Here is a 24,071-nt window from a genome sequence, read left to right as displayed (position 1 = left end):
AAAGCAGATCGATTTCTTACCATTTTCATAGCAGATGTTTACACCGCCGCCCAATTTATGATAGAAGGTTCCGCCGACGCAAAAGAGGCCTAGAGGATCGAGGAAATTGACGGGATCATTGAAAACATACTGATACAAATTCGGCTGATTCGCCGTGAAGAGACTCGGATCGCGCGCCGTCCATCGACCTATTTCTGCGTCGTAATCGCGAAAGGCGAAGTGAACAAGATTGGCAACCGAATCCTGCAGTCCGCCTGCAAATCCAAGCACAGCGTCAACAGCCGAATTCGTATCGCTTAGAACGACGCCGTAAGTTGTATAAGACAGTCGTTTGACAATGGTTCCGGATGAGTCAATCACCGCCCACGGCGTACCTACCTGATCGGCGGCGACGTAGTATCGCTGAGCGCTGCGATCAAAGGCGACGAGATGACCGGTCAAATCGTAGTGCAACGAAATAAGCTCTCCCGGTGCCTTGACAACGTGGGTAACGCGAAAATCGTTTGACAAATCGCCATAGAGATATCTCGTAACGCGGCCCGTTGCCGTCGACGTCTCCAAGACGCGTCGATTGAGCCCGTCGTACGTGTACGATCTAACTACTTGTCCCGCGCGAAGATCGACAACCGAAGTCAGTTCTCCTTGCGAACTGTAGCTGTAGCTCAAGTCCCGTTTACGCGTCAAAAATCCGTCCTCGTCGACGTCGTAATGATCTCCACCGCTGAAACCAGAAAGCTGATCGACGTCGTTGTAAGTTGCCGAATAAGAAAAACGATCGACGGTCCACAAAACTCTATTGCCGTTCGCGTCGTATCGATAACGTTCCATCGTCGTGCCGTCTTTTCGAACGCCGACCAATTGTCCGTCGACATCGTACTCGTATTGGTACGTCGTAAGGTCACCGACACCAAACGACATCATCTTTGAACGCATACGCAGGTTTCTTCCGTATTCGAGTTTCATAGAATAAACCAACTTTCCGTTCACTGTAAGGGTGCGCTCCTTCATTTTTCCATAACCATTCAACGTTGTCTTGCATCGGAATCGAGAATCTATGAGCGATTGCACGCCTGGTTGGCTGTAGTCGACAACGATATCGCCAACACGAGTCACTCTATTAGCCATGTCGTATTGGTAAGCTATCGTCGACTGCGTGCTGTCGTCTATCGTTAGTGTTCGTAACGATAGGCGAACCAAAGAATCAAACGAGTACGAAAACGAAGCAGAAAGACCGTCGCCATCGTCGCTTGCCATTCTGACCGTTTGACGAGTAACCAAGCTGCCGTCATACTGAAACGATATCGTCGCCGTTCCGGGAGCAACAAGGGGTTGCAGAATTTGTTCTGAATCAATTATTTCGTCCGAATGAATTCCGGTGGTGCGATGCCGATCGATCGATGACACTCGATCTGTCCTGTCGTTATACAAGTAGTCGACGACAAAATTGTCAAAAGACGACTCTGCTATTCGACCGCCAAAATCCATTCGCTGCCGAACGACTCGCTTGCCGCTTGGATAGCGTTGGAGAATTAGATCGCCGTCAACGTCGTAAACGTTAGCGTACGACGAGTTCTGATTAGGAGCAGCGTACGCTTCTGTTGTTTCTCCAAGTGCAACGGTCGATATTAGGCGATGGACCGATCCGCTAGGCATCGTTATCGTTTCCAACTCGTTAAATGAATCGTAGGTAAAAGTGTAGTTTTTTCCGCTTGCTAGTCTCATCGTACTCGGCTGTAATTATTAATATAGAGTCACTTAATTAACGAAATTTCTCTTCAACGCCGGTTTAACGTACCCTATTTTCTCCTTGTCTGTAGAGAAAGGTAGCCACCGTGCTTCCCTCTCGCACGTCCTCGACAATTCGACCATTCATGTCGTACAAACAACGTCAAGGAAAAGCAGTAGAAACAGAAAATGCGTGCTTAGTACAAAGGAGGATATATATTTGAATTTCAGCGTCAAGTTTCCCTGACTCTTTGAGCTGACGAGACCTTTTCGATTGTACGTTGTCTTTGTCGGAAAAAGACCAGAAGCCGTCGTTATGAACTCGACTACTTGATCGAATCTGTTATATATTGATCGCCGTTCTCTGAAAAATAAGAGCATTTATAACCCCAGAGACTGCAAATACTCGCATCGCCTGCCACCCCTCCAGGACAACTTACATATTGGCCTTTAGAAACTTCACCGTTCTTGTCCTCGTTGATCGAAAGTACTCGACTTGAATAAAATCAGTTCCAGATAACTAAAGACATAAGGTAGCAAAGTAACAGATTAAAACTATTACTACATTTTCTAAGACAAAGTTTATAGGATAATTCAAAGGCTAATGGTAAGAATATTACCGATACTGTATGACCAAATCTGGTCACGGAGAGTGGATCGTTCTTTGTTGCAAAATCTGCGTAGCGTCTGGACGAAAACTCTTTGGTAAGGCCGGAAGGCAAAATCGAAGTCATCTTAGAGACGACCGGCAACTGCTGTCCCCATATCGGATGAGACGTTGTCTCTACAACAGTCTTTGAGCCGTCCTCGTACCAAAAATACTGCGATCCGTCCTTCACGTTTTTAGATACAGTTTTCGAGCCAGTTGACTCGGTAACAATTTGTCGCTCCTCGGACCCAACAATTACCGATTCAACGCTGTAACCGCGCCCCGTCGCCGATCGGACGTCGACCCGATTGTCGCCGGCTTCCGCTTTTAAAAATGTCGTGCCGCCACCCGGCTCCCTGTCTTCAATCAGTCGACCATACTTGTCGTATTTGTAGGTGTGCACCATACTTCGCGGATCGGTCGTCGATGCCAGTAGCCCCTCAAAGTCATAATAAGAGAAGCGAACAGTTGTTCCAGTAGGATCTACGAATCGACTCAGATAACCATCACTGTTCATTTCAATTGTAGTTCGATAGCCGTAGCTTGACTCCAGTGCGACAGCGTGACCGTCTGACGAGCGCTGAACGACGAGCGAGTTATTGTAAGGATCGCGAATTGCAGTGAGCAGTCCCCGACGTCCGCTCCGCGTGTGGAAGTCCTCGTATTCAAACGTCTGTATGACTTCACCGGACGAGGCAAGCGCCGTCGATACGTGCCGACCGGTAAAGTCAAACACGTAGGCGAGGTGGCCGTCGTCAGACGGAATGACATAGTTACCGCCGGTCGATACTGACGGCAACGAAACCCGGGCCATCCTTACGCGAGCGTTTCCCTGATCAGCAACGTAGAGTCGACTGCCGTCAGGCGATAGAGAGACAGCCGACGGAAAAGAGAACTTCGATGAAATTGGGGACTGGCCGTCGCCGGCAAAGCACGAGCAATACCGACAGTCGCAATCAGAATCAACACCGGCGATGCGACTAACAAGACCGTCTTGATTGAGCAATAAAACGCGATTGATGCGCCGATAGTCCGTGTCTGCAAAATACACCGAACCGTCGCGCCAAACGGCTAATCCTTGAAGTCTGTTGAAGTCAACCGACATAGCGCGACGAGGAGCGAATTGATTGATCCTTTCTCCGTTGTTCTCATCTAATTCCAACTCGGGCGGAACGTGCGGAGCGTTGCCGGCAACGACTCGCACCCGGCCTTCGCGAGCGACGTGATAAACATCGTCGCCGTCGATGAAGTAGATAGACTCGTCGTCGCGATGCACTACAACGTCAGTTGGCCAGCCAAAGTAGGCGCGATCGAGATCTACGTTGTCATTTCCGATTTGGTCGATCGTGCAACCAGGCGGCGAGCAGCCGCGTGGAAAACGAGAACCGGCAAAAGTGCTTATTACGCCGTCGACGCCAACCTGCCGTATAACCTGCCAAAACGAATAATTCTTGACGTTTTATTGATAAAGACGGGTGCAAAACTCGCCTTCCCGTCGGCAAAGTAAACGTCACTTCGAGATCCGATCGAAATTCCCTTTGGGAAAGAGAGGCGAGCATTTATTGCAAGATCGTCGTCGCCGCAACTATCGTCCCAGCCGTGACATTTTTCTCCTGTTCCAGCAAACACCGTTGCCCCTTACAGAACGTAAATAATGTACAAGACTACAAGAAGCAGAGAATTATGTACCGGGAATTTTGCCTATATCGTCGAGGGTTATAGGAGACCGGTCAGGCGACAACAGCGACGCCTTTATTCTATAGATTTGTTGCGTTTTTGCGTAGGAAATGAACAAGTCGCCGTCCACCGGACTGACTGCAATGTAATACGAAAACTCGGGCGGAGACGCACTTCGAAAAAGCAAGTGAACCGTGAGCCTCTACAACTTCTCTCTGCTAACCTGTAATCGACGACCGTCGTCATGTTTCCTCCAGGATAAACTCTTCGAATCAACTCGTAGTCACCGATGAACAGACTGCCGTCGGCACCAACAGCCATGCAAACGGGAGAAAGTAAAGAGGACGATGCTGCTTAGAGACGACGTGAGAGTACGTAAGAACGTAGATGTGGCAATATATGTACCAGGTAGGGATGAAGAAAGACATTCAATACAGCCTTTTCGCCTCTTGGCGCCGTTTCCCACCGGTGTTTCGATCACCTGAACCGTGAATAAAAAAAAGTGAAAATAGCGTATTCTACGATTCAAACCTGCGACCTGTCCTTGAACTGTGTTCGCTTTCCGTCTCCTCTGTGCAGAACGCCAGATGCGGGATCGTAAGCGTGATGAGCGCTTATTGTCCAGCCACCCAAGCCGGCAACTTCCACGGGTCCAAATGAGTTGCCAATGACAGAAGACCGCTTTTCCCAAAAAACGGCCGTCTCGCTTTCACGACTCACAGGCCTTAAAATAGAAGCTCCTTGACGACTCCCTGCCCTGGAAACGGTCGCTTGTGAAAAACGATTAAAACTTGATCGAAAATTCGAAGACACCGGATAATAGACCAAACCGTACTCAAAGCCAATACTAACTAATAACCAAAAGACACTGAGAAGATTGAGAAGAGTAACAAGAAAATATTGCTTACTAAATGCAGTCACTTGACCAACAACCGTTCTTCCGTAGCTGTCTTTCCTGTCCCACACGAAGCGATGCTGCAGATTGGGTGACGGTAGAAACTTCTCTTCGAATGTCTTTCCTCTAATTTCAACGCGAAGGTGCACGGTTTTGAGCGAGGCCGGTACGGTGGAAGCCGTCAGAGGTATGTTGAGAACAGGCCTGTACCCAAGAACTCGATCGCTGAAGTAAAACAGACTCATAGACGATCCAGCAATGCTGAGCTCTTCTCCAAGCGCTTGAGTTTGCGGAATGATAATTGAACCCTACGTTAAAACGTGTAGCGTCAATTCAAAGAACAGAAAATGTTTGCTAGCCTTGACATTAGATACCTCGGACTGACACGGATCAGTCGGGTCCTTCGGTGGACTCGGATTCTCGATTTTTGGATTGCACTGATAGGGCGTGCAACCGTCCTCAGGAGGCCCGTACGGCCAATTGCAATCCCACGGTGTAAAGTGACGAATGGGAACGCGCCAGAGGCTCTGATTAGCGTCATATCGCAACCCAAGTTCCAGCAACTCCTTCTCAAGAATTCCGAGCGATTCCAGTTCCTATAAAGAGATAAAGATGCCAATCGACTTCTGTACTACCCGACAATTAATAGTTTGCCTGTGATGTCGCTGGTGCTCCGTTCCCGCTAACATCCAATACCGCCAGCCGTTTGCCGTCCGTCGACGTGGTAACGTTCAGCACCAAGATGACGCGTCCATTTTTGGAAGCTACCCATTCGCCCAGAGTTCGGTTGTAGAACCCTATAGGCACGGCACTTCCGACCGGAAAACCCAGATAATTTTCCACGTAATAGGCAAGCGTCTGATTGAAAACAACCTCTGTCGATCCGTTTACAGAGGCCTGATCTAAACTCATTTCCACCGCGTATGTGTAGCCGGAATACGGAGGCAACTCCGCTGGCATAGCGTTGCGTCCTCCACTGCCGACGGTGTATTCCGTGACTCGAATCACGGGCTTTGCAACAGTCTTGCGAAAAAAAAACAAAAAATAACTTTAAAAGCAATTTCGTCAAAAATGCTACCGTATTGTCCGCCGTTCCGTTTGTTGGCACAATCGTCGCCTGTGTGTTAGGAGGAAACATGAGCACTCCTTGCCGAGATCCCGACTCATCTTCAACGCGACTACCTGCTGCCACTTTGATGTCATCGCCTAAACTTTCTAAATCAATCTCTGTTGCCTAGAAAATAGTAAAGAAAAAAAAAGAAAACCAACGAACAAAAGAAAGAAGAAACCTTCGCATCAAGAGGAATGAGAGCGACGCCATCAGCTCTCACGTAATCGTTGACAGGCACCGCAATCGATCTCTGTGAGCTGATAAAGTTGTTCTTGTTGAAGGTGATTGTCAGTGAGCCACCGCCGTTCACAGCTATGTCGTAGGAGCCGTCTGCTCTAGTCAATGTTTTACCGAAAGCCGGTTCATTCAGCACGGCAACAGTGACGCCAGTCAGAGGAGTTGCATCACGAGTAGTAACTCTTCCTTTGACGACGCCGACCCGCCTACAACATTATCTAATGACTTCAGTCAGAAAAAAAACGGTAAGGAAAACCTACGCTTCGTCGATCCCAGCTACGTCGACGTTCCATTGCAGACCGGAATCAAACAGAAATCGAATTGTTTCGTAAAAGGAAACGGTGGTATTGAACGTCTCGTTGGCCACCAGATTAACAGGATCCGGTGCTGCCAAGCACGCCTCATCGTCGATGCACGCCGATGAGTTGCAGCAGTCGGGATCGTCGCAATCGGTGAGTAAATCTAGAATGTTTCGTTAAAAAAGCGCTCTGATCTAACTGTGAAAACCGGCATCATTGTCCATCCCGTCGTTGCAAATGTTTTCAATGCCTAAATTCATGCACGTTTTGTATGCTGGCTGCAAAAAGAGAGGAGGAAGATGTACCTATATTGCAACTTTCGCCTCTGAAACCTGGTACGCAAGCACAGTGCCACTCCCCTTCGTCATTCTTCTTGCACAAACCGGTCTGATGACAGCTCTTTGGACAAGCGTCTGAAACAAAGGCTCGCAAATTGAATAAGGCAGAGAGAAGCAGTGACAGGAAAACTAACCAATATCACAATTCCGTCCCTTCCATCCTTTGTCGCAAACACAAGTTCCGTTGTCGCACACGCCGTGAAAATCACATTTTGCGGAGCAAGCAACTACGAGGAAAAGACGTAAAACAGTATGACGAGTTCATAATAGCGGTCTCACGAGTGTCACAAGCAAGTCCCTTCCACGGAGAATAGCAACTACAACTTCCGTTTATGCAGTTTCCATTTCTATTGCAATCGTCGACGCAAAGCGCTAAAACTTACAGGTAAGGAACCTATATAAAATGTCGCGAACAGACGCTATCTTTACCTACACTACAGCCAACTCCCGTGAACATCGCGTCGCACAAACAAATTCCCACTTCGTCGTTACAGACACCGTGATTGGAGCAATTATAGGGGCACCGTCTTCTCTCTTAAACAATTAATTAATTAAACTCCGTAAAGCAACTATACTGGTATGGATTGCAGTAAGTAAAAAACTCTTGCCTTTTTCACAAGCTAGGCCCTTCCACTGATCAAAGCACTTGCACGTGCCGTCGAAACATTGACCGTGGCCATTGCAATCAGCTGGTACACAGTCAACTAGAAAGCCGAGTTATCGGTGGTCAAAAGTTAAACATCACGAGTCTATACTTTTGCTGCAGTCAACTCCTTTCCATCCCTCATTACAAACACATACGCCATTGTCGCATTTTCCGTTATCCCCACAGTCTCCGGACAAACCACAATCAACTAGAAAGAAAAAAATACGTTCAATTACAACTTACCCCTAACCCGTTGATTTCAAACATTTTGAACAATCGGCCTCTCTCCAAGGTGGTAAACACACGCACGTCCCATTGAAACAGATTCCATTTTTAGAACAATAGTTTGGACACGGTAATGGCGGCGGAGACGTCGTCAGTCGCAGCGCTGCTTCTACAGTGTTCAGACCTCCGTTGAACAAAGAAAAGTACCACAACCCGGAAGAAAGAACTTCAGAGACCTGAAGCGTCTGCACTGCGCTCCTCCTCCTAGCAAAATTAGGCAGAGGAAGTAGCGCCATCTGAGACTTTACCTGCAACATTCCCTCACCTGAACACGAGAACTCGGGTGAAGTCGTAGCGAGTGTGGGTCGGAATATAGTTTTTTCGACCGTAAACAGCCAAATCTACTTCACCGACAGAATTCACTTTAATTTCTATTGTCATCGACACCATTTGAGCCAGTCGGCTCTCCATAGACGTCATTACGAGCGGAACAGCAGATATGTTGAAGAAATGACTGTTTGCCGTCACGTTCACTATTACCGGAGGATTGGTGGTAGGTGTTGGGGGATACTCGGTAGTCGCCTGATTAGTCAAAGGAGCAGTCCCGGGCACAGTCGATTGCAGCATCGCTGTTGGTCCCGGACTCTCAGTAGCTTGGCTGCATGCTGCAGCTGTTGGACTTTCAGGCAAAGCTGTCGTGCCAGACGTTGGGCTGTCAGAATTTTTCACTGTAGGCGTAGCATCGCGTGAGCCCGACGACGCTAAAATAAAAAAATTTAAGAGCGCAGAAAATGACCTCAGCCAATTAACTTCAACGCTCGAAACTAACTACGCATTCGTTTGACATCAGATTTCGGAGAAAACAATACGGTTATCTAGTTCCGTGTTAGCCAGAAGTGTACGTGTGGGTCTATATCTACGCGTCTATTCATCAGCTCTCCCTGCAGGCACCTTTATCAGCTCGTGGTTCGGTCGCGTACGTCGCTTTCACTAACAATTGAAAGCAAAACACCACACCTGATCAAGGCCGGGTCACCGTCCGTCCCCCCTCTAGTCCTCCCGTCCCCCGTCCCGGCCCCGTCCCTCCACTGGTACTCGATACTTCAAAACCTCTCTATACTTCTATACTTCTAGGTAAAGCAAACAGCTCACGCTTAGTGGCTGTGAATCCGTTCCGCTGTGCTTACCTGCTAGAACAATGACGGCTACAAGAAGTCCAAAGACGACAACCGCTACAGCAGCGACGATTTGCCACCTCCTGTTACCAGTCCGGTTTTGTCCGTCGTTGCCTTGCACGCTTTTGTAAGTTGCTTCATCAAGTGCGCCTTTCTGCGTGCCAGAGTAAGTTGCTTCATCAAGTGCGCCTTTCTGCGTGTCAGAAGTTGCTTCATCAAGTGCGCCTTTCTGCGTGTCAGAGTAAGTTGCTTCATCAAGTGCGCCTTTCTGCGTGTCAGACGTTAAACTTTCGGAGCAGCGAGTGAATTCGCTCATCTCCATGGCACTCATCTCAATGCCAGGATCTCAATGACCGGATATGCGTACAGCTCATCGGAGTCAAAATGATCAGTGCCTCTTCCGGTTTTAAGAAAAAAATTACCAGAGTAGGTGTGTAGCAAGTTAAAATTATGAATAGCTTACTTCCTGGACCTTATCGCAAGTATTGAAAAGCCGCAGTGACGTAACTTTTCGTGCAGTAGATAACAAGTGCGTGCAGTGAACGCTACGATGCGTCCACACATCGGACTTTGCCTACTCCTGACAGTTCGCGTAGCCTTACTCGGCGCCGCGACGATCGAGTGGATAGCCGACGGATTGGGGGAGAACAGTTGGCAAAATGCTAGAAAATGGAGTCTCGGACGCCTTCCCGCTGCGGTAGACGACGTCGTTATTGACGATCCCGGCAACTACACGATCGTTGTCGGTTCAGGAGACGTAGCTGTTGCTAGTCTCTACGTAGTCGACATCGCTGAAAATTCCGTCATAGCGCTACAGATTCGTGGCCGTTTGACAGTCACCGGACCTTGCACAATCGGAGGACCGCTACAAGTGGCCGACAATGGAGAGCTCCGTTTTCACAGCGACGTTGACATTACTGGTGACGTTGATTTCGGCGGGCGTCTCAATGGTATCCGTGGTAAAAGAACAGTCTTCGTTCACAGAGCTGTGGCAATGCGCACCTTTGCCCTCAGCAATGTCGAATTGAGAGTCAGTAAAGAACTCAGTGTCACATCAAGACCCCAGCAAATAACAAACGTTAAACTCGAACTCGGCGCCTCGATCGTCATTTCCAGCGGAGCGACGGCTACGATGACGAGCACATCCGTGACTGGAGGCGACGGCACGTTCGTGCGAAACGACGGCGTCTTCGAGTGTCAAAACTCCTCCAGCCACGGCTGCTACGTAGCGACGAACTTCATTAACGACGGTAACGTCAACGTCGTATCGGGCGCTCGGCTTCGTCTCACGTCGTCGAAAAGTTCCGGAAGCGTTTACGTCGATCGACATTCGCGTTTAACATTGATGTCGGGAACTCATTCATATTTTCCAGAAGCTGCGATTCAAATTGACGGAACGTTGGAAACCGCATCCGGTGCGACGTCGCTAGCCGCCCAATCGTTTACGATCGCTAGAGTTATTAGCAACGGAGGAGTCATTTCGTTCAATTTCTCCGCCAGCGGTGCGGTAGAGAACATCAAAAGCATTGAAGTGACGGGAGGAACGGTTAAACTTGAGAACACTGATTCAGATGCAACTTCTCTATCAACAGACTTACTGTCCATAAACGGGAATGGAGTGATTTCCACAACAGTCGACATCAAGACCAAATCCCTTTTTATGAGTTCACCGTCAAGGAGTAACTCCGGTCAAATGATCGTGTCTGCTTCAGTCGTTGTGACCGACCAGTGGCGGTGGAACGCTGGCACGGTCAACGGGCCTGGAACAATCCGAGCGAGCGGCTCCGTTGAAATTTCACAATCTGACGCCGGTGAAACGTCCGTCTATCTTTACGTTTCAACGGCAGTTGTCAACAGCGCAGCTGTCTTTCGAACGACATCGTCGTTAGTGCTTGGCGCCGACACGCGTCTCACTATCACCCAAAGCGGCGTCGTGACGTTTGCCGCCGTCGGCTGCAAGATCACCGGAGCGACAAGCCACTCCGTATTAGACAACTGGGGGCTTGTGCAGACTGCAATGCATTACACGGGGGAAACGGTCATATCCGTGAGCGAATTTAACAACTACGGTCGCGTAGTTCTCCAATCAGAGGTCAAATCAAGTTTGGACCTTCGCGGTACCGTTAGTTCGGAAGGCAGTTACGAGATCGCTGGCGAAAACAGGCTGACACTCGACGGAACGTCCGCTCGCGGAAATCGTCTAAGTCGTATAGTTGGAAACGGAACGGTCGCGTCATCAGCATCACGCGTTGAGCTTTACAACGTCCTTGTGCCACGCCTTGAAGTCCATGGGGGATCAGCTCACATTGTCTCAAGAGACGATGTACTTACGCTGACCGATCTCACCGTAATCTCGGGTGTCTGCACGCTCGATTCAGATTTGTCACTAACTGTCCAATCATTGAAAGTCAGCGGAGGCACGCTGAGTGTAGACGGCACGGCGAACGTCGAAAGCATGCAAGTTACATCCGGGAAGTTGATAGCAGCAAGTATGACGGTACAGAAAGAATTCATCTGGACCGGCGGCACTCTGAGTGGTCGTCAGATTAACGCAGACACGTTAAACGTCTACACCCAAGAAACAAAATCGTTGATGAATGTTCATCTCGTCGTACGGAATCTCGCTCGAGTGCAGGGATACGGCATGAACCTCGCATTTTCCAAAGCCGCCGTACTTGAATTAGCAGCGGGAGCAAAGGCAAACGTCACAGGAGTTGTGACCTTCTCCTCGTCTGACCAGTCAACGGCGTTTATCGGTCAAGGTGATATAAACGTCATGGCGGAAACGTTCATAGTTGAACCGTCCCTTCACGTGTATGGATCACTGACTCTGCTAAACAGCAATCTTTCGCTGAAAGGAGAAGGGTCAACGTTAGACGGTGACGTTGCCGTTGGCCTAAACAGTTTCCTTACAATACAAGCCTCTCTTGTGATGTCTGAATCGACTCGACTGTCCGGAAAGGGGGAGCTCCTGTTGTCAGATTTCTCCTCTTCCTCCTCTTCCTCTGGAATACAACTGTTCAATATCAATATGGAAACTATTCGCGTTTTCGCAGGAACGTCAACGATCCGCACAAACAGCAATTTGACTTTATTAGAAATTGCCGGTGGAGCGCTAGAAATAGCTGACACTGACAAAGCAGATCCAGTTTTCATTCATCAGCTTACCGTCAACGGCACGAGTTCCTTTGTATCCCAAAGAAAGGTCTACGTTGACGAATTAACTGTATCCGGTAACAGTCAGTTTACGGCAGCTAACGGAGGAACAGTCACCGATCATTTCCAATGGATCGGTGGGTGGATTAAGGGGGATGTATTCGGCCAGGTAAATGGGTGGGTGTCAACAGGTTGCCAACGAAATGACTTTGTTGCGTTTTTCTATAGACGAGACTGGAAGTTGCTGGAAGATTGAGAATTGCTAGCACCGGTTTGAAAAGGATGCAGTACCTCAATCTGACAATTGCTAAAGAAGCCACATGGCGTGGATTTGGGAATATTGCGCAGTATGACGGATCATCAATCACAATTTTACCTGGTGCTCACTTTTCTGTAGACACGTCATCTTCCGTGACTCAAAGCGGAGGGCTTTCGTTCATCATCAACAAAGGCACTCTGATAATTGAAAGCAGCCGAGTAGTATCTCTGTACGGAGTCCTCGAGAACTACGGAAATTTTGTGCTCTTTGGCACCCTTCGCCTGTTTGGGCATAGTCGGTTTCACACTGGCTCTCTTTCACTCCAGGACGGCAGTTTTCTAAATATATCGAGTAGTAGCTCAAACAAACATATAGTTTCCTCTGATAGCACGGTATTCTCAAGCAATACTAGCACACTGCACTTAAACAGCGGCTTCTTGACAATAGACGTTCTGAATCTGCGGGGAAATCTCCGTTTTAACTCGCGTATCGTCATCCGCTCAATTGAAGAGAATTTATTTACGGAAAGCCTCTCCTTGAGCGGACAAAGTAGGTTGACACTTCTTTCGCAGATGAAGAGCCCATTGCGGATTGGACAGCTCACTTTGTCCTCAGTAGCTCATTTGCAACTCGACGTTCCTCTGAATGTTCAAAAGTTAACGATCATCGACGGAACAATTAGTGGAACAGGAGACATCACCGCGAATAAAGTTTTGTGGAATAAAGGCTTGATATCTGGAAGTCCTAATAATAGATTTGACGTCAGTCATTCGTTTGATCTCGTTGGAGAAAGCAGCAAACAGATAGTCTCCCGTCAGCTCCAAATTTCGGGCCTGAGTAGGTGGTCAGGTACCGCCGGTTCTCTAAGTCTCAGTCAAGGAGCAAAAATGACCATCACTCCGGAAGCTAAGATATTCGTTGAATCTAACATGGTCGTTAGCACGGCTACGGGAGCATTGCTGACAAATTACGGCTACATTCGGCATACTCCTCTTATCCAACTTCCCGGTTATTTCACACTGGATGCCGAAATGGAAAATCGTGGGACGCTCAAAGCGTTCGGTGCCGGCGGTTTGATCTTGAAAAACTCCGTGACATCGTGGGGAGATATCGAGCTAGCCAGCAGCAACAGCACGCTTAAAATTATCTCCGGAACTCATGTCCTTAAGGAGACGGCCAAATTTCGGGGTTCTGTAGAGGTACAGTCAGGTAGGCTGAACATTGAAAGCGGTGAAGTCGAAATATCTTCGCTACAAGTCAAAACAGGAACGGTTGTTCTCTCTCCGCCCACCTCAACGTCAATCATTTCTTTACACGAAGTATTCTTATCAGATTCGTCGAGCGCTGTTTCAAGCTCGCCTGCCGCAGCGATAAAAATTGACTCACTGTTGCTGACATCCGGTACCGCAAACTTTGGCGGAAAAACAAACATTACATACGCCAATGTAACCCACGGAGTTGTATCAACAACGGCGGATAGTGAGACACTTATAGAAAACGGCGTATGGTACGGAGGAAGAGTGTCAGGCGGAGGAAAACTCGTCGTCCGATCGTTTGTTGCTTTGAAAACCTCCAACTCCGTTCACTTTGTCGTCAATCCCGGAACGACAGTCGTCGCTTCGAACGATGCTTACATCGGCAAATCTATGCAATTGAGCTCCAACGCAAAATTTGTGATTGGTCGAAACGCGACTGCTGTTCTGGCGGATAAAGGCTGGTCGAGTGAGAAGCAAGACGCTACAAGTCTTCTTGTCAACTACGGCACAATCAAAATCGCAAACGCCTTCTCGCTAGGGACGCCGCTCTGGAACGAGGGTGTTATTGTTGTGAAGTCGGGAACGGTGACAGCTGATGACGTGACAATGACGACGGGACGGATAGAGGTTTCTTTCGGCGCGGAGTTAAAGTTGACTGGAAAGGCTCGCGCTTTTTCTGATTCAGTTATTTCTGGGCAGGGTCAATTAACAGTTTCGGGCACCGCTACCGTATCGTCAAGCGTTCTCGACGTCAGTCACGTCGTTATGGCGCGAGGCACTCTCAATCTTGACCTGTCCCACTCAACGTACATACCAACGATAGAAATATTCGACGGTCTGCTTGTTGTTCCTCTTCATTCTAATATTCTGCGTGTTGGGCAGCTGAAAGTTTACGGTGGAAAAATCGAATCGTACGTTCCCGTAATCGTTAGCAATCAGTTGTACATGGTCTCGGGCGAGTTTACAGCTCGAGACCGAGTAGACGTCCTAGACGAATTTCTCTATCACGGAGGAACTATTTTTGGAGGAATAAAAGACGGCGGCGACGTTGACAGCTTTCCGTTTACTGTAGAAATGATTAATATAGCGAGTAACATGAATCCATCTGGCACCTACGTTGTAAGCGGCAAAAGACTCGTTGTCATGAAAAATGGCGTTTGGATTGGAAAAGTAGGGAGCACGTTAAAACTTACAGGCCTTTCCGTCCTGGAGATTGCAGCTAAAGCTGCGTTCAACGTTTCTCAATCCGTTCACTCCTCTATAGAAGGAAACGGGAGAATTGTCAACAGAGGCAATATCTTTATCAAAACAGTTGCCGCTAATCCGTTCGCTTTCCTGAGGATTTTGTCGCTGAACAACTTTGGCCAGATTTACATCAGAAAAGAATCAAAAGCGCAGCTCACCGGAAACCTCCTGTGCTCATTGAACGGATCTATCAACGTAGCAAATACAGCTGAGCTGCAAATAACCGGATCAGCCTACTTGGCTTGTGCAGTAACAGCAGAAGGCCTATTGTCCGTCAGCAGAACAGGAACCCTTGAAATTGAAGGTGGAACAAAAACGCTTGACGCTAAGGCTTTGGCAATTCATGCGCAGTCAGAAGTCAAAATCAAAAGAAATGTTTCCTTTGAAAAGCTGATAATAACTGACGGAACGCTTCAAGGTGGAGAGGCAAATCGTACAAACGTCGTCATCAGAAAAGAGCTAACGATTCTCGGTGGTCGTTTGACGAAAATCAACATGACTTCTACGGAGAAAGCAAACCTAGAAAAATCCTTTACCATGCAAAATTCGTTCTTGTACCTTCATGGCAAGTCAGCAATTGAGGGAACGTATCAGAGCACAGCCATGCTTCTTGCCGAAGAGTCGACACTGAAAGTTTGTAAAGGAGGCAATCTAACTCTTCGACACTACGCTTCGTTTTCTCGCGACTCTTCTTCCTCGATCCTTATCAATGATGGGATAATCGAAACCGCGGGTGTGTCAACAAAAGCCGTGTTCACTGTTCCAATTTTAAATAATGGCGATATTAGAGCAAAGTCTCGGCTGAACCTTTTCACTTTTCAACAAGTGGACGAGCAATCGAAGGGCACTTTCTCCATTGTAGGTAAAGAGTCGAAGCTACGAATAACGGGCAACAGCAAAAGCAAAATCAGCGCCAAAGAGTTCTGTGACACATGTACGCTTTACGTTGCAAATGGAGAAGTAGAGTTGAACACCAATAACACCCGTGCTCTCTTCCTCGCCAACGTCGAACTTCATACCAGCGCCTCTTTGATGCTTTCCGGTCAGAACAATGTTAAAATAAGTTCTTTGCTGCTAAAGTCGGCTCGCGTCTTCCTTCAGCCGACACTTTATATTAGTCGGTTTACAGTCGACGAGTCGTCATTTGTCCGAGGTAATTCGTCGCACGTTGACACATTGATATTCCGCAGCGGAACGGTTGGGTCGTCTCACGATCAACCTGCTTCAGTCACCGTCTTCAATTTAGACGTTCCAACAGACTTTCCAAAGCAGCTCGTGAACTGCGAAATTACCGTACTGAAAACGGCGACGTTCAATTTTGGTGCTTTGGACTTGAAGGCGCAATCAAGGCTGACGATTGCTTCTTTGGCCACTGCCACGTTTCAGGCAACATCCAATGTAATAAATGGAGAAAATCCGGCATCAAGAAATGAAGGCGAGCTAGTGAATAACGGTCAAATGCGCATTGAAATGGTTCCGTGGAAAGTCACTCTTTTTAATATTTATTTCACAAATTCTGGCACGGTCACTGTGAAGACAGGCAGACTCGACTTAAGAGGAAGCAGCGATCACAGAGGCGCTGTGATTGTTGACCACGGTAGCGGTTTTTTCTACTCGGATAATCAGCACAGCACAAGCGACGAATCGACAATTGAAGTCCATGGAATTGTTGTAGTCTTCGGAAAGGCAACAGTTATGTGGAATTCTACATTAACAGTTTTAAAGGAGATATCGATTCAGTCAGGCGGCAATATTAACATACAGAGCTTCGCCTGCATCGAGCGCGTACAAATTTCCGGTGGAAAACTAAAATTTGCAATGGCGCTGGCTATGAACATTTTAGATTTAAGCGATGGAACACTCGAATGCTCGGAATCAGTAGCCGTCAACGGTTTTGCTCGATGGACGGGAGGTGCGTTGACTTTTACGAGGCTAGGCGAGCTCAGCTTTAACGGCGACAGTGAAGTTGCGTCGGGTCTTTCAGACTTAAAATTGACAATTCCAGGTAATACTTTATTTTTTCTCCAACGCTAAACAGTCGGCGTCTTCTTTCGCAGATAGAAACTGTTCCCACGCCAATTGCGTCGCTTGCCTCGAGGACAGCAAGTGCGTATGGTTTTCCGATGGCGGAAATTGCGTATCAAAAACGTCATATGATAAAAGCCCTGGAAAGTCCTGTCAAAGGTGGATTTTAACTGCCGCTCAGTGTTCGTCAGGTTAGCAAAACAAACGCGCACAGACTAACGTTCCGGTGAGTTTCTTTCTTTCCGACTGTAGCAACTGCATGCAACTTCCAACTGGAAAAGTCTTGCAATAATCGATCTCAGTGCCACTGGTGCACACTTGCCGACTCGTGTATCAAAAAGGCTGACGCCTGTCCTGGAAGAGGACAAACGCAAAGCGCATATTGGCGAAGTCGATTCAGCGGCCTGTGGTCGGATGATCAGTCTTGGAGTGAGGGGCGCGTTCCTAATGAAAGCAGTCACGTTTTCATTAGCACTCCTAGAGGACCCATAGTTCGGACTTCACACGATGTAAAAGTCAAATCGTTGACTGTTGGTGGAATACCAAAAGCAAATCTGCAACCAGAGCTGGTCATTCGTCATAGTGTGACGACAGTAAACTTGACGGTGCTTCAAGGAGCCCTTTTAACTGTGTATAATTCCCTCACATGGACAGGAGTAGCCGTCATAAACGGAACGATTCTTTGGTTTGAATCGTCGCTGACCGGCGGTGGACAATTGAGTATTTACGGATCGTTTGTTCTTGAAGGTTCATCAACGAAAAATCTCAACGCCGACGTTCGTCTGCACGGCCAGGCGCATCATTCCCAAGGAAGAGTCAAATTCGCTTCAAAAAAGATCTTTCAAGTGCTATCAAACGGTACCCTTTCGCTTTACGAAAACAACCTTTATGGAGAAGCAGGATCACAAATTATTATTGAAGGCACTCTTCGCATAGGATTGAGAAACTTGTTTCATTCCACTGCACCTCAGCTCAGACACACTGGCTTGATCATTATTGAACTTGGTGCGCATTTCCAGCTGAAGTCGGCTGTCATTAACGGAACAGTAGAGCTCAGAAATGGATGGCTTAGCACTAATGGTGAAGTAGTTTTCGGCTCAAATGCGAATGTTTCGGGCTTCGGTGGATTATCATTGACCAGAAGCGTTGCAGTTGACAGCGGAGCCAAGCTTGATGTACCGGAAATTAGGAACTCGGGTACCCTTACTCTGTCCACCTCGATGACATTCAAAAAACTCATTCTATCAGACGGTTTGATTTCCGTACGTGGTAGCGTCAACGTGACGGATCTCATGTTCTGGATTAGGGGAGGCATTTCAAGCGCGTCTCGTACTTCGCAGTGGAATATATTTGGGCCAGTTCTATTGCGCCCGTCGTCGGAAAAGCGGCTGGCCTCCGTCGAATTTGTGTCTTACAGCGGTTCGACGATTGACGTTAACGTTGACAGCAACAATCGTTACTTGAGAATTTACAGGAATGGAGAATCCCGATTTATAGTTGCACCCGGTTCGTATTTTGACGTCGCCTCCGTATCGCAATTCCAAATGGACGTCCCTCTGGTCAATAAAGGTTTCGTTGCATTTACCAGCGAAAACATTATTCTGAACGAAGGAATTACCAGCAGCAACGAGTGTTTAATTCGTTCGACTTCGACGCTCACGTTAAATGGTGGATTAAGCGTATTTGACTCGACATCACGTTTAACCGTATACGGTACGCTCCAGACGAACAGATACTCTAGGTCCGCCAAAGTTATCATCAACGGTGCATTGACTGTCCCCATAAACAGAATTTCCATCAGCGGCCGAGGAGAACTGATATTGAACACAACAGGACAAATAAAGTCGTTGACGGCTTCATCCTGCGCTATCACAACGTTTCAAAAAGTCAAATTTGAACATTTAAGCGTCGGCAGTTCTGCAACTCTGACAGCTGTTGGCAAGCTTTCGGCGAGTTTTCTTCATGTCCAAAACTATCACTCTAATATTCGTCTTTCGGACCAAACTCACGACGTCGACGTTCTTTTTTTTGGTGGTGGTAGCGGCTGCAATTTATACAGAATTTCGGGCCAGCCGACGTTGCAAGTAAATGATTACTTTTACGTCAACGACGCCTCCGTTACATCGGTACAAATCGCGCTGAGAAACGAAATTTTTCTCAACGGAGATAACGCCAAGTATTTCGCCAACGGTGCAAAAATTGTTGTACCGAAAGCGGCGCAAGTGACAATGACAACTGTTAGAAAGCCTCGCCTAAGCGGCCGAGAAGGACAGATCATCAATAACGGGACTCTTTTGTTTCGATCACTGAAGCGCTCGCTAACGTCAAGTACTGGGCACGTTGTCGATATCCCACTCATCAACAACGGGAACTTCAGCGTCGAAGGAAATGCTTGGATTTCAGTAGGATCCACGTCTACTGGAAGTATCGAAGTTTTGAATGGCTCTAGACTTTATCTGTCGGGCAAACACACGTGGCGAGGAACGATTCGGTCCGAGACCAACAGCGCCATCATTGTCCTTAAGTCAGGCGATGCGCTTGATATCTCCGGCAATCAAGTTGTTCTTATTAGCCAATTAAACATTCAGTCTCGTGCGTCTGTCAATCTCAACGTCAGTCCTTTATTACTTTCACTCGGCGTCGTGTCCTTGGAAAGATACTCATCCCTCAAATGCTTTCAGAACTGCACAGTAGAGAAAGAATTAATATGGAATTCGGGTAGTTTGCTCATGGCAAATGCAGACACGGCAATAAAACTGGGAAGGGATTCGAATCTTCAAGCCATACAAGACACGTACTATTGGTATCATAGAAACATAGGCAGCGGCTTGGTAATCGTTCAAGGAACAGCCACGTTTGATACCAGGCAGAGTCTGTACGTTGCCGGCCGTTTCGTAGTTGAAGGAGATGTAGAAATATTTGACTTGCCTGACATTAGTTCTGAGTGGAGGAAATCGGGAGCGTTTATCAACCACGGTCGTGTAACCGTTCATCACGGCGCAACGGTTCGAATAAATCTTCTCTTTGAGAATCACAACGAACTGAATGTATTGGGAATTGTTCGCCTTCACAACAATGCAGTCGGCTGGAGCAAGGGTAGCATAAGCATTCCACTTGCGTCAAGCGCCTTTATCAGCGCTGTTGATAAATCGTTTGAAATCGTCAACACGTCAGCGATTAGCGGAAAAGGAACAATTCATGTCGAAGACGATACGTTAGCTATCTTTGCGGTGTTGTCCAAGTCAAGAGGCTTTCTGGGCACTGTACGCGTAACCGGAGGCACGTTGCGCATTTCTGCGACATATTTCAATTTGACTCGCGTTGAGGTGCTGAATAGGTGGTCACGCCTTTTTCTTATGACCGATCAGAATAGCCACATTGACAATTTCGTTCACAGGACAGAAACTTCCGCCGTTACATCTGGAAAAGGACTAGTCACCATCGGCGTACTAGAGTTATCATCATCTGGGCGCTGGGGGACGACGACGATTACGGGTGACAGTGACGTTCGAGTAGCAACCTTGGCATGGGGAACAAGAGCCAGATTGGCTGGAAAGCGAACAATCACCGTTGCCGATCACTTGTTCGTTCACGGCAGCTCTCACGTGCTCGACGGCGTCCATCTTGTCGTAGAAAATTCAGCCGTTTTCGGAGGAAGCGGCGACTTTGACTTGCATAACGGTGCAATAATCAACATCGCAGCCCAAGCCAATGCAACTATTGTAACATCGCGAACGTTCGACGGTCGAAGTCACCGTTCAAGTCGTTCAAGTGGCAATAAGATCCTAATTGACGGCAAACTGCGTTGCGGAAGAGAATTCGCTGTCATCGCACTTAATGTTGACTTCACGAACAACGGTCTTCTGAGCCTTGAAAAGGGTACCTTGAAACTTCTTGGCACCAACGTTCACAGCGGAACCTTCGATGCGGCCCCCAGTACCATTGTGGAACTCCGCGGCACGACGACTTTTTTGCCTACGTCCAACGTATCTCTCGCTGCTTCAAGTGTTCTTTCGACTTCGACTGTTAACTTTAATACCGCCACGCCAAAACCAACTTTTAGTTCATTAACTGTGAGTTCTGGAACATTTAGCGTCAATACACGTAAGGGACTGCTTATCCGAACGGAAATCAGAATGACGTCAGGAACCATTCAACTACGGTCTCGACTTCGAGCGACTCGTCTCTATATGAAGAGAAGTAACGCAATTCAAATCAGCGACGATGGTTTCGTCGACGTTGACGAGCTTCACTGGCTGTCTGGAACGATTAAAGGTCGCGGTGGAGCATCGCCGTGGTTCATCGTGCGTCGTCTCGCTCAACTGACTTCAACGAGTTCTAGGACGATAGAAGCCGGCGCGATCGTCTTCAAACAAAGAGCTGCACTGAGTGAAAATTTCAACAAATTGACGTTACTAAGGGCAACGCTCGTCAACGACGGTACATTCATTCTCGATTCTGCAGGAGCAACGGTGTACAGTACGAGCGGTAAATTCGTAAACAACGGTACCCTTGTCGTCGACGTTGGCAGCGGCAAAGCGTCCTTATATCCAGACTTTTACAACAACGACGGATGGATAACTGTAAAAAGCGGCCAGTTGCAACTGCTGCATCGCTCGTCGCATGACAACGGCGGTTTAGAGCTTGAACCGGAAACGTCTATCCAATTCGGCGGCAGTGATCACAATTTCGACAACAGTGCCAGCCTACTGTTTGACGTCGACACTACAGTCTACGTGACATCGGGTCGGCTTAGCATTTACGCCAATTCTTCTAACGTCACGTTTTCTAAGGTCGTCGTAAGCGGCGGCAACGTTCTTGTACACAAAGCGGTTGCTTTGCATCCATTCCCTTTTCTACGCGTCTCCGGCGGCACTGTTCGTTTCAACGTGTCGACTCGAATTCGGAAAGTGATACTGTCCGGCGGAACGGTCGTCGTGCCCCAACGATTTCAAATTGACGAACTGCTCATGTCGTCGACGTCGACAATAAAAGGCGGTCGTCCCAAGGAACGAGCACTTCTGACTGTGGGCCTATTCCTTTTCCGTCGCGGTACAATCGACGCAGAAACGACGACGCCTGGACGATACTTCTTTGTCAACGTAACAGACGCTCTGACGGTTGCGTCGCTCCGTTCGGCGTGCGTCGTCCGGCGAACCGATCTCATCAGCCACACGCAAACTGTCGTCTCGTCGTCGTCGTCGTCAGGTCTCCATCTCGAGCAGGACGCCCGCTTTATCAACAGCCATCACGGCACGACAACATTGCAAATGGGTCGCATTGGTGGCACTGCGACTTTGCTCAACTACGGCCGACTTATCGTCGAAACGAGCGGTTCACTCGAACAGTTTACCTTAGACGCTCGACTCGTCAACACAGGCGGCCAGGTGTCTGTCAACGTCGGCCAGTTACGACTGAATCGCGGCGGTCTATGCAACGGTACAGGTGATCGCGTATACATCGCTGAAGAAACGCGACTTCTCGTCGGCGGAAACACGTTCCAATGCCTACCTCAAATCATCGTGGGACAAGGATCCGTTGAAATTGTTTCGGGCGGCGTTTTTCAAATGACGTCGTCGAGTCCGCTGTTTCTTCCGCTGACAGTGTCGACGGGCGGTAGAATTGTCGTCGCTCGCAACGTCGTTGGCGCAACATTCGATGCCACTGTGACGATGAACGGCGGCATGATGCAAGTCGACGGATTGGCAAACGTGACAAGCGACCTGTCGCTCGTAAGCGGATCCATGACTGGATCAGGAATCGTGATCATAGCGGAAACCGGTCGCATGACGACGGAGTTCAACTCAATCAGCCAATCGTTCAACATAGCTAACCAAGTGCAAAATTACGGCGATTTTCTTCTAAAAGAGTCCGTCGACGTGTCGTCAAACGGTCGACTGCGAAACGAGAAGACGGGCAGAGTAACAATTGCCGGCGAAGGACAAATCTTCGGCTCAGGAATCGTGGAAAATCTCGGCCTAATGACGTGTCGATTGCCCGAAAACGCAACGTGTAAACTCGCCACGCAATTTCGCAACTACAAAGTCCTTCAAATTGAATCAGGACAAATGGAATTGTCGCGGTCACCGTGGCTTGTTGACGGCTCAACTCTCAACGGTCCCGGTCGACTTGGATCGGTCGTCAATCTTCGTGTCGGCGGTCACGTAAATGTCAATTGGACGGTGACGTCAAACGTCGCCATCGATGGACCGCTTTTTTCAACCAAAACATGTACGTGGACAGCGGGCGTTCTATCGTCGCTATCGTCAGGCTCTTGCACTGCTTACAGTCCTCAATCGAGTCGCGTACTGACGCCACGAGATTGTAAAGAGGATTTTTTTGTCAACGAAGGTTCTCTTGTGATTGACGGATCAGGTGCAAAACAGATCAATAGCGATTTGACTCTGATCAATCGAGGAGTTGTTGAATGGAAAGCGGGCGTCGTCACAGTCGCGGGATCGCTGCTCATCGATTCCAATAGTATGATGACCGCCGTTGCTGATTTCGGCACAGCACTGCGACTAAGTGGCAATGGTCACGTGATCAATAAAGGACTTCTGTCAATCGTAAATTCCACGATGTTGATTTCAGCCAATCTTCAAAATACGGGTACTATTTCGTTGAACGATGCGACGCTGACGGTGAGCAGAACGATGACGAATCGAGGAGTCGTTACTGGTTTCGGTGCGATCTCGAGCATCTTCGTCAACGCGGGCACCGTTCAACCTTTCGGCGCACGGCGAATCGCTTTGGGTAGCGATTTCAGTCAGAGTTCTGAAGGAATCCTTACGGTGACCGTAATCGAAAGCGATGGTCAATTTGTGAGCTCCCTGCTCGATTGTACGCAAGCGAAGACTGTGTTGCTTGCAGGCACTGTAAACGTCGTGTGGAACGCGACAAACACTCTGCTTCCGGGAGAGGAAGGGCCCCCTATTTTGACTTTCGGTTCTGGCGTGGCTGCGGGAACTATCGACGCCGTAACGGTAAAGGGAGGAGGCGGTATGGTGCTCGCACTAGCCTACAAGTCGACGTCGGTAGTTCTGAAGCGAAATTAGGCTAGAACAAAAAGCAGTTAGACTTTTTCTCTCTATCAGTGAATCCTACTCTGTTTTCGCTTTGTTTTACTGTAGAAATAGCCGCTGAAACGCTCCCA

The 24,071-nt window shown here is 48.2% G+C and overlaps 2 protein-coding genes across 3 annotated transcripts in view; one reads left to right on the top strand and one right to left on the bottom strand.

The window, feature by feature from the left end:
• Window positions 1-9,435, bottom strand: part of LOC136196261 (teneurin-3-like) — a 10,401-nt gene extending 966 nt beyond the window's left edge. The window contains exons 1-26 of the mRNA XM_065985786.1: window positions 8,990-9,435; window positions 8,128-8,563; window positions 7,843-8,066; window positions 7,687-7,785; window positions 7,540-7,635; window positions 7,361-7,465; window positions 7,211-7,303; window positions 7,066-7,158; window positions 6,899-7,006; window positions 6,802-6,843; window positions 6,555-6,756; window positions 6,236-6,500; window positions 6,025-6,180; window positions 5,601-5,969; window positions 5,321-5,542; window positions 4,960-5,254; window positions 4,583-4,902; window positions 4,457-4,532; window positions 4,275-4,404; window positions 4,064-4,224; window positions 3,863-4,011; window positions 2,346-3,806; window positions 2,166-2,245; window positions 1,942-2,089; window positions 1,796-1,876; window positions 6-1,731 (exon numbers count right to left, since the gene is read on the bottom strand). Of these exons, the coding sequence (XP_065841858.1) occupies window positions 6-1,731; window positions 1,796-1,876; window positions 1,942-2,089; window positions 2,166-2,245; window positions 2,346-3,806; window positions 3,863-4,011; window positions 4,064-4,224; window positions 4,275-4,404; window positions 4,457-4,532; window positions 4,583-4,902; window positions 4,960-5,254; window positions 5,321-5,542; window positions 5,601-5,969; window positions 6,025-6,180; window positions 6,236-6,500; window positions 6,555-6,756; window positions 6,802-6,843; window positions 6,899-7,006; window positions 7,066-7,158; window positions 7,211-7,303; window positions 7,361-7,465; window positions 7,540-7,635; window positions 7,687-7,785; window positions 7,843-8,066; window positions 8,128-8,563; window positions 8,990-9,308 (7,456 nt within the window). The 5' untranslated portion in view covers window positions 9,309-9,435. The remainder of the gene's footprint in view (window positions 1-5; window positions 1,732-1,795; window positions 1,877-1,941; window positions 2,090-2,165; window positions 2,246-2,345; window positions 3,807-3,862; window positions 4,012-4,063; window positions 4,225-4,274; window positions 4,405-4,456; window positions 4,533-4,582; window positions 4,903-4,959; window positions 5,255-5,320; window positions 5,543-5,600; window positions 5,970-6,024; window positions 6,181-6,235; window positions 6,501-6,554; window positions 6,757-6,801; window positions 6,844-6,898; window positions 7,007-7,065; window positions 7,159-7,210; window positions 7,304-7,360; window positions 7,466-7,539; window positions 7,636-7,686; window positions 7,786-7,842; window positions 8,067-8,127; window positions 8,564-8,989) is intronic.
• Window positions 8,830-24,071, top strand: LOC136196154 (uncharacterized). Of its 2 annotated transcripts, XM_065985654.1 has the most exons (5): window positions 8,830-8,893; window positions 8,937-12,302; window positions 12,362-16,898; window positions 16,951-17,109; window positions 17,171-24,071. In XM_065985654.1, the coding sequence occupies exons 2-5, from the start codon at window positions 9,528-9,530 to the stop codon at window positions 23,971-23,973; spliced, it is 14,274 nt and encodes a 4,757-aa protein (XP_065841726.1). In that variant the 5' UTR covers window positions 8,830-8,893; window positions 8,937-9,527; the 3' UTR covers window positions 23,974-24,071. The 2 variants fall into 2 exon arrangements, with proteins under 2 accessions (XP_065841726.1, XP_065841725.1); XM_065985653.1 differs by having other exon boundaries at window positions 8,842-12,302.

The sequence above is a fragment of the Oscarella lobularis genome, chromosome 15 (genome assembly GCF_947507565.1).
Source record: "Oscarella lobularis chromosome 15, ooOscLobu1.1, whole genome shotgun sequence".
NCBI lineage: Eukaryota > Metazoa > Porifera > Homoscleromorpha > Homosclerophorida > Oscarellidae > Oscarella > Oscarella lobularis.
This window is presented reverse-complemented; position numbering and strand designations above follow the sequence as displayed.

Coding starts and splice junctions, on each gene's coding strand:
- LOC136196154 (XM_065985654.1), top strand. CDS start 9,528: ATGCGTCCACACATCGGACTTTGCCTACTCCTGACAGTTCGCGTAGCC. Junction 12,303..12,361: donor AGGGGGATGTATTCGGCCAG/GTAAATGGGTGG, acceptor GTTTTTCTATAG/ACGAGACTGGAAGTTGCTGG. Junction 17,110..17,170: donor TGCCGCTCAGTGTTCGTCAG/GTTAGCAAAACA, acceptor TTCCGACTGTAG/CAACTGCATGCAACTTCCAA.